Source organism: Mobula birostris, chromosome 28 (genome assembly GCF_030028105.1).
Source record: "Mobula birostris isolate sMobBir1 chromosome 28, sMobBir1.hap1, whole genome shotgun sequence".
In the NCBI taxonomy this organism is placed as follows: Eukaryota; Metazoa; Chordata; class Chondrichthyes; order Myliobatiformes; family Myliobatidae; genus Mobula; species Mobula birostris.
Genome location: NC_092397.1, coordinates 13,474,279 through 13,486,865, shown reverse-complemented (window position 1 = coordinate 13,486,865; position 12,587 = coordinate 13,474,279). Strand labels below are relative to the sequence as shown.

The window sequence follows — 12,587 nt, the reverse complement described above, 5'->3', positions numbered from 1 at the left end:
CACCACTGTTGTAACGTGTGGTGATTTGAGTCACTGTTGCCTTCCAGTCAACTTCAACCAGTCTGGCCCTTCTCCTCTGACCTCTCTCATTAACCAGGCGCTTTTGCCCACAGAACTGCCGCTCACTGCTTTTTGTTTCTCGCAACCATTCTCTGCAAACTCTAGAGACTGTTTGCGTGAAAATCCCAGGAGATCAGCACTTTCCAAGATGCTCAAACCACCCCATCTGGCACCAACAATCGTTCCACGGTCAAAGTCACTTAGATCACATTTCTTCCCCCATTCTGGTGTTTGTTGCTTGTATCGACAAACAGGTGTACCTAATAAAGTGGTCATAACTCCATATACTACCTGAGATTCATTTTCTTGCAGGTATTTACAGGTAAATAAAGAAATACAATAAAATTTATGAAGGACTATAAATAAACAAAGACTAACAATCAACCCAGGAAGTCAAATTGCACAAAAGTAAATAATTCTGAGAACATGAGTTGTAGAGTTCTTGGAAGTAGGTTGTGGAATCAGTTCAGAGTTGAGGTGAGCGAAGTTATCCATATTGGTTCAGGAGCCTGGTGGTTGAAGGGTGCAGTAATAACTGTTCCTGAATCTGGTGGTGTGGGACCCAAGTTCGGTACCGCCTGCCCGATGGCCGCAACAAGAGGGGAGCAGGGCCTGGATTGTGGGGGTTTCTTGACGATGGGCGCTCCTTGTCGAGGTGCTCAGTGATGAGGAGCGCTCTGCCTCTGATGGACTGCGCTGTATCTACTGCTCTTTCCTTCATGTCTCGAGGTTCATGAGGTTAATTCCGGGAACGAAGGGGTTAACATATGAGGAGTTTTGGGCCTGTACTCACTGGAATTTAGAAGAATGGGGGGGGGGATCTCATTGAAACCTACAGAATGTATGATGAGATAGGTTTTCAAAACTTGCAGAGAGATTTAGGACAGTTAGAAGAGTGGGCTGAAAGATGGCAGATGGAGTTTAATGCTGAAAAATGTGAGGTGCTACATGTTGGTAGAACTAATCAAAATAGGACATACATGGTAAATGGTAGGGCATTAGGGAATGCTTTAGAACAGAGGGATCTAGGAATAATGGTGCATAGCTCCCTGAAGATGGAATCTCGTGTGAATAGGGTGGTAAAGAAAGCTTTTGGATTGTTGGCCTTTATTAATCAGAGCATTGAGTATAGGAGTTGGGATGTACTGTTGAATTTGTATAAGGCATTGGTAAGGCCAAATCTGGAGTATTGTGTGTACAGTTCTGGTCACCGAAGGATGTCAATAAAATTGAGAGAGTACAGAGGAGGTTTACTAAAATGTTGCCTGGGTTTCATCTCCTAAGTTACAGAGAAGGGTTGAACAAGTTAGGTCTTTATTCTTTGGAGCGTAGAAGGCTGAGGGGGGACTTGATACAGGTGTTTAAAATTATGAGGGGGATTGATAGAGTTGACGTGGTTAGACTTTTTCCATTGAGAGTGGGGAAGATTCAAACAAGAGGGCATGGGTTGAGAATTAGAGGACAAAAGTTTAGGGGTAACATGAGGGGGAACTTCTTTACTCAGAGAGTGGTAGCTGTGTGGAACGAGCTTCCAGCAGAAGTGGTTGAGGCAGGTTCAATGTTGTCGTTTAAAGTTAAATTGGATAGATATATGGGCAGGAAAGGAATGGAGGGTTATGGGCTGAGTGCAGGTCGGTTGGAATAGGATAGGGTAACAGTTTGGCATGAACTAGAAGGGCCGAGATGGCCTGTTTCTGTGCTGTAATTGTTATATGGTTATATAATGTTGAAAGGACTAGATAGGGTGGATGTTTCCTATGGTAGGGGTATCCAGAACTGGAGGGGAGGGCACAACCTCAAAATTAGAACAGAGGTAAGGAGGAATTGTTTTAGCTAGAGAGTAGTAAACCTGTGGAATGCTCTGCCACAGACTGCAGGGGAGTTCAAGTCCGTGAGTATCTTTAAGGCGTAAGTTGATTGCTTGCTGATCGATCTATGTGGTTGAGTGGGATCCGCGATCAGCCATGATGAAATGGCAGAGCAGACTCGATGGGCTGAATGGTCTAATTCTGCTCCTATGTCTTATGGCCTTATGGAGATAACAGAAATTCTTCAGATAGAAATGATCCAGTTAATAGGTAACACAATTAAAATAATTATATTATAATGATTATATTAGTCAGAGTTAAAAGGTGGGCGGAGGGAGGGAGAAACACAAGGTGATAGGTGACACTGGGCGGGAGAGGGGTGAAGTAAGGAGCTGGGGAGTTGATTGGTGAAAGGGATACAGGGCTGGAGAAGAAGTCGTCTAACAAGAGTGCATAGAAGGCCATGGAAGAAAGAAAGGCGGAATGGTGAAGGAGAGGACGGGGCCATTACTGGAAGTTCGAGAAATTGGTGCTTTATGGACATTAGTAGATAAGCTGTCTGCAGAGATAGAGACAATCTGATTAAGAAGGGGGAGGGAGGTGTCAGAAATAGACCAGGTAAATTTGAGGGCAGGGTGGAAGTTGGAGGTTTATAGACCTTAATAGAGTTCACCTGTCAACTTGTTCTCCACCTTCTCCACCCCCCCACCCCCCCCCAGCCTTTTAACTCTACTCCTCATCTGCTGAAGGGTTTCGGCCCAAAACATCGACTGTACTCTTTCCTCCAGCATTTTGTGTGTGCTTGGATTTCCAGCATCTGCAGATTTTCTCTTGTCTGTGATTGGATTAAAACTATGATTTTAGTCTCACACTAATTCAACTAATTCCTTATTAGAAGTACTAAAAACAACTGATTCCAACAGAAAGTATTTTGACTCTGCTATGTGTGTTACTGACTGTTACACCACTGGCGTTTAGGGCAGCAATGAAGGTCCTCCATCTCTGGTGGTGTTCAGGGCTTCCTTCATCGGGTCAGTAGCTTCCTCTCGGTTTTCACTACTGTCAGTCACATAAATCCTGGGTGGAGACTCAGGAATACCGTCACACTCAGGTGTAAAAGGATTCTTCCTTGCTGTTTCCATAACAATTTTGTTTGACCAGTCAGGGTTGTTAGTCCTGAGCTGAACCCCCTGAACCTGGAGGACCAGAGGACCGCCTACCCTTTGAACTGTTTAGTTTGGGTGACTCTACCAAGGGCCAGACCATGAAGCCCTGGCTGTCTGGGTCATTGAGGCACAGAAGCCTCCAAACCATGACAAGGTTGTGGTCCTCTCGGAGGAGTAGGATTGGATTGAGGGATCAGAGGTCGAGGGAGTGAACAATTTCAAGTTCCTGGGTGTCAGGATCTCTCAAGGCCTAACCTGGTCACAACATATTGGTGAAGCCGTAAAGGAGGCAGGTTAGCAGCTCTATTTCATAAGGAGTTTGAGGAGACTTGCCACGTCACCTAAAACACTCTACCTGGAAAGAATTCTGACAGGCCTCATCACCGTCCAGTATGGGGGGAGGGTGGCTACTGCACAGGATCGAAGTAAGCTGCAGAAGACTGTAAAATTAGTCAGCTCCATCATGGGCACCAGCCTCCACAGTATCCAAGGTATCTTGAAGGAGCTGTGTCTCAGGAAGGTGACATCCATTATTAAGGACCCCCTTCACCCAGAGCATGCCTTGTTCTCATTGTGGTACAGAATCCTAAAGATAAAGACTCGGCAATTCAGGAACAGCTTCTACCTCTCTGCCATCCGATTTCTAAATTGACGTTGACCTTATGAACACTACCTCACTTCTTTTTAATTACTTCTGCCTTTGCACTATTTTAAAATTTAACTATTTAATACACATACCTATACTTAAATTCATTTTTTTCTTTACTTATCTTGCATCGTACTGCTGCCGCAAAGTTAACAAGTTTCACGGCATATACCGGTGATGTTAAACCTGATTCTGACTGGCGTCCTTGGCGTAGTCATTTCTGAAGTCCCTGACATTTGAGTTGAATTGAATTAAATTAAATTGACTTTATTACTTACATCCTTCATACACATGAGGAGTAAATGTCTTTACATTATGTCTCCGCCTAAATGCACAATTTATAGTAATTTATAATAAATAATATGTACAACAGGACAGTCAACATAACATAGAAATACAATTGTATCAGTGTGAATTATCAGTCTGATGGCCTGGTGGAGGAAGCTGTCCCGGAGCCCGTTGGTCCTGACTTTTATGCTGTGGTACCGTTTCCCGGGTGGTAGGGGCTGGAACAGTTTGTGGTTGGGGTGACTCGGGTCCCCAGTTTACACACCTGTCTTTGTAAATGTCCTGAATCGTGGGAAGTTCACATCTACACATGCGCTGGGCTGTCCGCACCACTCTCTGCAGAGCCCTATGATTGAGGGAGGTACAGTTCCCATACCAGGCAGCGATGCAGCCGGTCAGGATGCTCTCAATTGTGCCCCTGTAGAAAGTCCTTAGGACTTGGGGGCCCATACCAAACTTCTTCAACAGTCTGAGGTGAAAGAGGTGCTGTTCATCACACAGCCCGTATGTACAGTACCCGTGAGATCCTCGGCGAGGAACTTAAAGCTGTTCACCCTCTCAACCCCAGATCCATTGAGGTTACTGAAGATGAAGCATTTCCTTTTTTTTTTCAATCTTTTTATTAATTTCACAGAATGAAAACATAACATAGCAATAATACAAATAGTAGGAGATACATTATTACACTTAAAATGAGTAATTGTAAGACCAAATAGTATAAATTGACAAAGCTCCCAATCGTGTAGAATAACAATGAATAATACAGGGCAAAAAAAAACTGAAGAAAAATCTTGAAAAAGAAAAAAAAAAATAGAAGAAAAAACCCCATCCCAAAAATAAACTTAACTGAACAGAATTAGTCAACTAAACTAAAAGACTTGGGCAATTCTATCAACTTAAAAATGGGAAAGAAGAAAACCTTAGTGTCGACGACTCCATTCCTCTCAACCAACAGTACAGAGAAATAAAATAAGTTTGGAAATGGTCAAATTACATCAAATGAAAATGCTGAATGAATGGCCTCCAAGTTTTTTCAAATTTAATGGAAGGATCATAAACCACACTTCTAATTTTTTCCAAATTCAAACACACCATAGTTTGTGAAAACCAATGAAATACAGTAGGAGGGTTAATCTCTTTCCAATTCAGCAAAATGGATCTTCTAGCCATTAAAGTAAGAAATGCAATCATCCTACGTGCTGAAGAGGTTAAATAATTTGAATCTATCATTGGTAATCCAAAGATAGCAGTAATTGGATGAGGTTGTAAGTCTATATTCAAAACCGTTGAAATAATGTCAAAAATATCTTTTTATGAAGCAATTCCAATCAGCCAGTAACTCGTCTTCTGTTTTGTCCAGATTCAGTAGCACCACCTACTACGCTGTTCTTGGGATCAAACCAGATGCAACACTTGAAGAGATCAAGCAGGCTTTCCGTGAGCAATCAAAGAAGGTAGGGAAATCTTGCGTGTTGTCTTGTGTACACTGCATGCTCCTTACAGACCATGGTGTCACATGAATCAAAGGAGATGGGATGTTATGTTGAAGTTGTATAAGACATTAGTGAGGCCTAATTTGGAGTACTATGTGCAGTTTTGGTCGCCTACCTACAGGAAAGATGTAAATAAGTTTGAAAGAGTACAGGGAAAATTTACAAGGATGTTGCTGGGTCTGGACGACCTGAGTTATAAGGAAAGGTTGGATAGGTTAGGACTTTATCCCTTGGAACGTAGAAGATTGAGAGGAGATTTGATAGAGGTATACAAAATTATGAGGGGTATAGATAGGGTAAATGTAAGCAGGCTTTTTTCACTGAGGGTGGGTAGAACTACAAGGGGATGTCATGGGTTAAGGGTGAAAGGTGAAAAGTTTAAGGGGACCGTGAGGGGAAAGTTCTTCACTCAGAGGGTGTGGTGAGAGTGTGGAATGAGCTGCCAGCACAAGCAGGCTTTTCCCACTGAGGTTGGGTGGGTCTACAACCAGAGGTCATGAGTTGAGGGCGAAGGGTGAAAAGTTTAAGGGGAACATGACGGGAAACTATACAATAGGAATAAGTGGATACAATAGGGTATATGGAGCTTAGAAAAATAGAGGGCTATGCGGTAGGGAAATTCTAGGCAGTTTCTGGAGTAGGTTACATGGCTGGCACAACATTGTGGGCCAATATTGACAACTTGTTGATTCTTTATTTGCAGACGGCTATCTCAGAATGTTGTGCCAATCTTTTATCCTACCCTAAGATAAGTCTAATCCTTCCCTCCAACACAACCCTCCATTTTTCCATCATCCACGTGTGTATCTCAGAATCTCCCAAATGTTGCGAATGCATCTGCCTCTACCAGCACTCCCGACAGGGCATTCCATGCACCCGCCACTCTCTGTGTAAAGAACCTACCTCTGACATCCCTCCAATCTCCTTAAAATTTTGCTCCATTATATTAGCCATTTCTGCACTGGTAAAAAAAAAAGAGCATCTGGTTCTCCACTCTATCTATGCCTCTTATCATCTTGTATACTTCTATAAGGTTCTCTCTCACGCTCCGTCGCTCCAGAGAGAGAAGCCCCAGCTCGCTCAGCCTTTCCACATAAGACCAGACCTCTAGTTCAGGCAGCACCCTGGTAATTCTCCTCAGCACCCTCTCTAAAGCTTCCTACAATGAGGCAACTAGAACTGACCACAATACTCCAAGTGTGCTCTAACCGGGGTTTTATAGAGCTGCAACATTGCCTCATAGTTGATCACAGAATGGCCACCTTTCCAACTATCTCCGCATTGGTTTGGCCTTGATATTCCAAGATTCAAGATTGTTTAATGTCATATCAAGCACATAATTGTTCCTCTGAAAACAAGGCAGCACAAGAAAACACACAGTAAGATAAAGAACACAATAATAATAAAACATGATAAATATAAATACATAAGATAACTTCTATACATAGATTGTATGTCCATGAAGTGAGGCTGGGCGCAGGAGTGTCTGAACATAAGGTGACTCTGACAGGAAATGATGAAGTAGACGTGGTTTGGGTTGTGGCGGGTTGGGTTAATGGATGGAGGTGTTGATCAGCCGTGAGTGAATGAGGCCTCCGTCGGTCAGGGTTGACCATGGATTTTGCATCCTAGCGGTCTAGATACGCAAGCCCGGGCAGTACGATATGGAGAGCAAGCTGTTGCCCATGTAGCAAGCTCCCCCTCTCCCCGCATCTGATGAGCCCAAAGAAATAAAGTATGACTATGACTATGAAATGGCAGAGACCGATACAGTTTGGAACCAGCAGTGTTGCAGGAGTTGCCAGTCAGTGTCGAACTCAATGTAGGACTGCCTTATGGACTCCGACTCTGGATTTTTCCCTCGGGGTTTACTCCCAAAGCCTTTCCCATGAGTGGGTATAGCCACAAGGCAGCGGAGGTTTGAGATCAGAGCCGTCCTTCTCCCAGATGAGCTGCCAACCACAGCTGACAATCCTCATCTGCCCGAAGCGACTGGTTTTAAGGCGCCAACAACCCGCCTTTACCCCTTCACATGTCAGTAGAAACTGTTCAGCCGTGCTTAGCAGTGGACCAGGCCCTCATGCCACTGTAGGCTGCCTGCTGCAACTGCGTAGAGGCGGTGTAGGAGGTAGCTGGGGTCTATGCAGGATTAGAAGCTGGCCCCTCCCAGTGGCGCTGCTCTCCTGTATTCGCTCGGTGGAAGACAAGCTGGATTGCGTTCCTTTGTGGCTGCACTAGGGCGAGATGAGAAACTGCTGTGTGCTTGTTCTTGCAGAAACGTGGCTCCAGGACCACATTCTATGCACCATCAATCTATGGGCAGTGGTACTCAGGGACCTGGGCTGTATATATTTTTTTGTGACTATGTTTTTCTGCTATCTTAATTATATATGCTATACGTGCTGTGTGTGACTGTTTTGCACTTTGGCCATCGAGGAACGTTGTTGTGTTTCATGTACATGGTTGAATGTCAGTTAAACTTGAGCTTGAACTGGCGTCGTCTTCTGCTGCTGTAGCCCATCCACATCAAAGTTTGACTTGTTGTCCATTCAAAGATGCTCTTCTGCACACCGCTGTTGTAACGCGTGGTTATTTGAGTTACTGTTCAGTTTGAACCAGTCTGGCCATTCTCCACTAACCTCTCTCATTAACAAGGCATCTTTGCCCACAGAACTGCTACTCACTGGATTTTTTTTGTTTCTTTCACCATTCTCTGGAGACCATCATGGGTGAAAATCCCAGGAGATCAGCAGTTTCTGAGATGTTCAAACCACCCAATCTGGCACCAACATTCCACAGTCAAAGTCACTTAGATCACATTTCTTCCCCCATTCTGATATTTGGTCTGAATAACAACTGAACTTCTTGACCATAAGACATTGGAGTAGAATTAGGCCATTCGGCCCATCACGTCTGCTGCGCCATTTAACCATGGCTGACCCTTTTTTACTCTTCTCAGCCCCACTCCCCGGGTCTTCCTGTAACCTTTGATGCTGTGTCCAATTGAGCTCTGCCTTAAATACACCTAATAACCTGGCCTCCACCCTCCACAGCTGCCTGTGGTAATAAATTCCACAAATTCACCACCCTCTGGTTAAAGAAATTCCTCTGCATCCCTGTTTTATATGGACGCCCCTCTAAATTGAGGCTGTGCCCTCTTGTCCTAGACTCCCCCACCGTGGGAAACATCCTTTCCACATCTACTCTGTCTAGGCCTTTCAACATTCAAAAGGTTTGAATGAGATCCCCCTCATCCTTCTAAATTCCAGAGAGTACAGATCCAGAGCTATCAAACGTTCCTCATATGATAACCTTTTCATGCCCGGCATCACACTTGTGAACCTCCTCTGAACATCTTTTCCTAGACGAGGAGCCCAGAACTGGCCTCACCAGTGCCTTATAAAGTCTCAGCATCACATCTCTGCTCTTGAATTCTAGACCTCTTGAAATGAATGCAAACATTGCATTTGCCTTCCTCACCACCGACTCGACCTGCAAGTTAGCCTTTAGGATGTCCTGCACAAGGACCCCCAAGTCCCTTTGAAGATTCAAAGATTCAAGATTCAAAAAACTTTATTGTCATTCTAACCGTACATCAGCTCTGCAGGGCAGAATGAGACAGCGTTTCTCAGGAGCAGTGCAATCATAACATAACAAACGCAACACTAGATAATAAACATAACAGCCGCATGTCAGTTAAAATCAAGTTGTAGGTGTCCAGTGCAAGTTAAAAGTGTCCAAAGCAGAGTCAGGTAGAGCAGCTATTTAGCAGTCTGACTGCCTGTGGGAGGAAGCTGTTTAGTAGCCTTGTGGTTTTAGTTTTGATGCTCCTGTAATGTTTGCCTGATGGCAGAAGAACAAACAGTTCATGGAGAGGGCATGAGGGGTCTTTAATGATGTACCGTGTCTTCTGGAGGCATCGACTCTGAAAGAGGTCTTGGACAGAAGGTAGGGAGACCCCAATAACCTTCTCTGCTCCCCTAACCACCCTCTGCAAGGCTTTTTGACAAGACAGCACTGCAGCTGGTTGTGATGCTAAAGGTCAGCACACTCTCAACCACGCCTCTATAGAATGTAGTTAAGATGTTAGTGGGGAGTGATGCTTGTTTAAGCTTCCTCAGAAAGTGCAATCTCTGCTGGGCTAGTTTCACAATCCCAGTGGTGTTCCTGGACCAGGTGAGGTTGTCCGAGATCTGCACCCCAAGGAACTTGATGTTTTCCACTCTCTCCACTGTGGAGTTGCTGATGCTGAGGGGTGTGTACTCAGGCTGAGACCGTCTGAAATCGACGATCATCTCCTTGGTTTTGGTGACATTAGGCATCAAGTTGTTATCACTGCACCAGCTCTCTAGGTGTTTGACCTCCTCCCTGTACATAGTTTCATCATTTTTGCTAATGAGCCCCACCACTGTGGTATCATCAGCAAATTTAATGATCAGGTTCTCCTAGAATCTGGCTGCACCTCAGATTTTTGGATTTTCTCCCCCATTTGGAAAAATAGTCTGCACATTTGTTTCTTCTACCAAAGTGCATGACCATGCCCATGTCTGCATGCTCTTTTGCATTGAGTTGCTGCTACATGATTGGCTGATTAGATATTTGTATTAACGAGTGGGTGTACTGTACCTAAAAAAAAGTGGCCACTGGGTGTATTTTGCTGTGTGATAGGTGACCTATCATAATTTATCGTTGTTGGCTATGGGGAGGTGAGTGATCGTGCGGGTGTGTCTTAGAGAACCAGCCTCTCGTGGCATCTCCAAATCTGCACTGCTTCAGTGACTGATCTAAGGCTGGGGAAACAGAACGAATGTGAACAGAATTTTGCAGTACCATACTGCGTAAGGTAACAAACTGTCCACGGTGGAGTAGCTGTGTGTGTGTGTGTATATATATAATATGTATATATAAATATAATGGACATATTGCATCCAATGGACATGGCCATATTATCAGGAGCAGGCAGACTCCACGTTGCCCTCTAGGGGCGGCACGATTGCATTGCTGTTAGCGCAATCGCTTTACAGCGCCGTCGATCACCGGTTGGGGTTCAATTTCTGCCGTTGTCTGTAAGGACATTGTATGTTCTCCCCGTGACCATGTGGGTTTCCTCCAGGTGTTCCAGTTTCCTCCCTCATTCCCGAAAGAATCACGATCAGATGAGGGACTCCTCATCTCCTTTTCCACTCCTGATGAAGGGTCTCAGCCCGAATCATCGACCGTTTGCTCCTTTCCATAGATGCCGAGTCCCTCTAGCATTTTGCGCGTGTTGTTTGGATTTCCAGCATCTGCAGATTTTCTCTTGTTTGTGACAGTTAGGGTTAATAATTTTTGGGAATGCTATGTTGGTGCCAGAAGTTTGGTGACATTTGCGAGCTGCCCCTATACATCACAAATGATACATTTCACTGTCTGTTTTGATGTATGTGTGACATACAAAGCTAATCTTTAGTTGGGTCTTGATTCTAAGGAGACTTTGGCCTAATAATTGGACACGTCTACAGGGAGTGCTGTCACAAGAAGGCATCCATCATCAAGGACCCCACCATCCGGGCCACGCTCTCTTCTCACTGCTGCCATTGGGAAGGAGGTACAGGAGCCTCGGGTCCCACACCACCAGCTTCAGGGACAATTATCACCCTACAACCATCAGGCTCCTGAACCAGGGTGGATAACTTCACTCACCTCAACCCTGAAGTGATTCCTACGGACTCACTTTCAAGGACCCTACAACTCATTTTTAAAAATTTCTTTTTTTTAACTCTATTTATTTTAACTTAACTATTTAATAAATAAAAAAACTATTTAATAAACGCATATATATAGTTGCAAGAAAAACCGTTTGTCTACAATTCAACTTCTAAGATCCTCTGAAAGTTTTTTTTTGATTCAGGCATGGAGCACATCAATAGATCTTTCTTGAGAAGAGCAGGCTCTGTCAGTAACCGGTCTTCGTGTGTCTTTTTTTTATATAGGCCAGGGCACCTCTACAACCCACACCTCCAATCTCATCTCATTGATTGGAATACTTGACTCCAAATAGCTTTTGTAGAAGGCATAACCCCAGAGGTTCACATACTTTTTTGAACCAAGACTATGATTGTTTAAATGGCTACTCAGTAATAATGAGAAGAAGTGCAATTGTTTGTGTGTTATTAGTTTAGGCAGATTGTGCTTGTCTATTATTGTCACTTAGATGAAGATCAGACTACATTTTACGCGTAATTAATGCAGAAAACCAGATAATTGCAAAGGGTTCGCAATCTTTTTCTTGTAACTCTGCTTTAACTGTTTCTTTCTCTGTATTTATCATGTGACCTGGCTTGTGGCATAGTGGCATCAGCGTTGGACTTCGGGACGAAAGGTCCCAAGTTTGAATCCAGCGGGCTCCCCTGCACGCTTTCCATCCGTGCGGGGTTACGAGCTGGTGATCTCTTTGGAAACTCACCCGGCAGAAGGCAATGGCAAACCACTGCTGTATCTTGCCTCGTACGCACTATGTTCCCCACTATGTCAGAGAGGCGTGGAGGGAAATCGTTCGCTAACTGGAGAAACTCTGGATGCGATGTACCTTTATCATGTATTTATCATGTATTTCATTGTACTGTTGCTATAAAGTTAACAAATTTCACAACATGCCAGTGATATTAAACCTGTTTCTGATTCTGTTCTCAGTATTATTTATTTACTATTTATTTATTTTTTTTTTGTATTTGTACATTGGCTGTTTGTCAGTCTTTGTGTGTAGTTTTTCACTGGGTGGGTCTGTTGCATTTCTTTGTCCCACTAAATGTCCACAAGAAAATGAATCTCAGGGTTGTATGTGGTGACTTGTGTGTACTTTGAATTTACTTTGAACTTTGAACCTTTGATCTAGAAAGAGCCGTACGACCAAAAGATAGAGGAGCAGAATTAGGCCATTTGGCCCATCGAGTCTGCTCCACTATTTCATCATGGCTGATCCATTTCCCCCCTCAGCCCCAATTTCCTGCCTTCTCCCCCACCTCGTGAAAATGTGGCAAGAGCAGATTGAACAGTAACTTACAGAAGAAAACTGCACACAAATTTAGAGAAGTCAGATTTGTATTGCAGTTGAGGATGGGACAGAGGAGAGGAACTGATTGAGTCT

The 12,587-nt window shown here is 44.0% G+C and overlaps 1 protein-coding gene across 2 annotated transcripts in view; it reads left to right on the top strand.

The window, feature by feature from the left end:
* Window positions 1-12,587, top strand: part of dnajc4 (DnaJ (Hsp40) homolog, subfamily C, member 4) — a 274,705-nt gene that overhangs the window by 26,960 nt on the left and 235,158 nt on the right. For both annotated transcript variants that reach the window (XM_072245531.1, XM_072245532.1), the window contains exon 3: window positions 5,329-5,422. In XM_072245531.1, coding sequence (XP_072101632.1) covers window positions 5,329-5,422 — 94 coding nt within the window. The remainder of the gene's footprint in view (window positions 1-5,328; window positions 5,423-12,587) is intronic.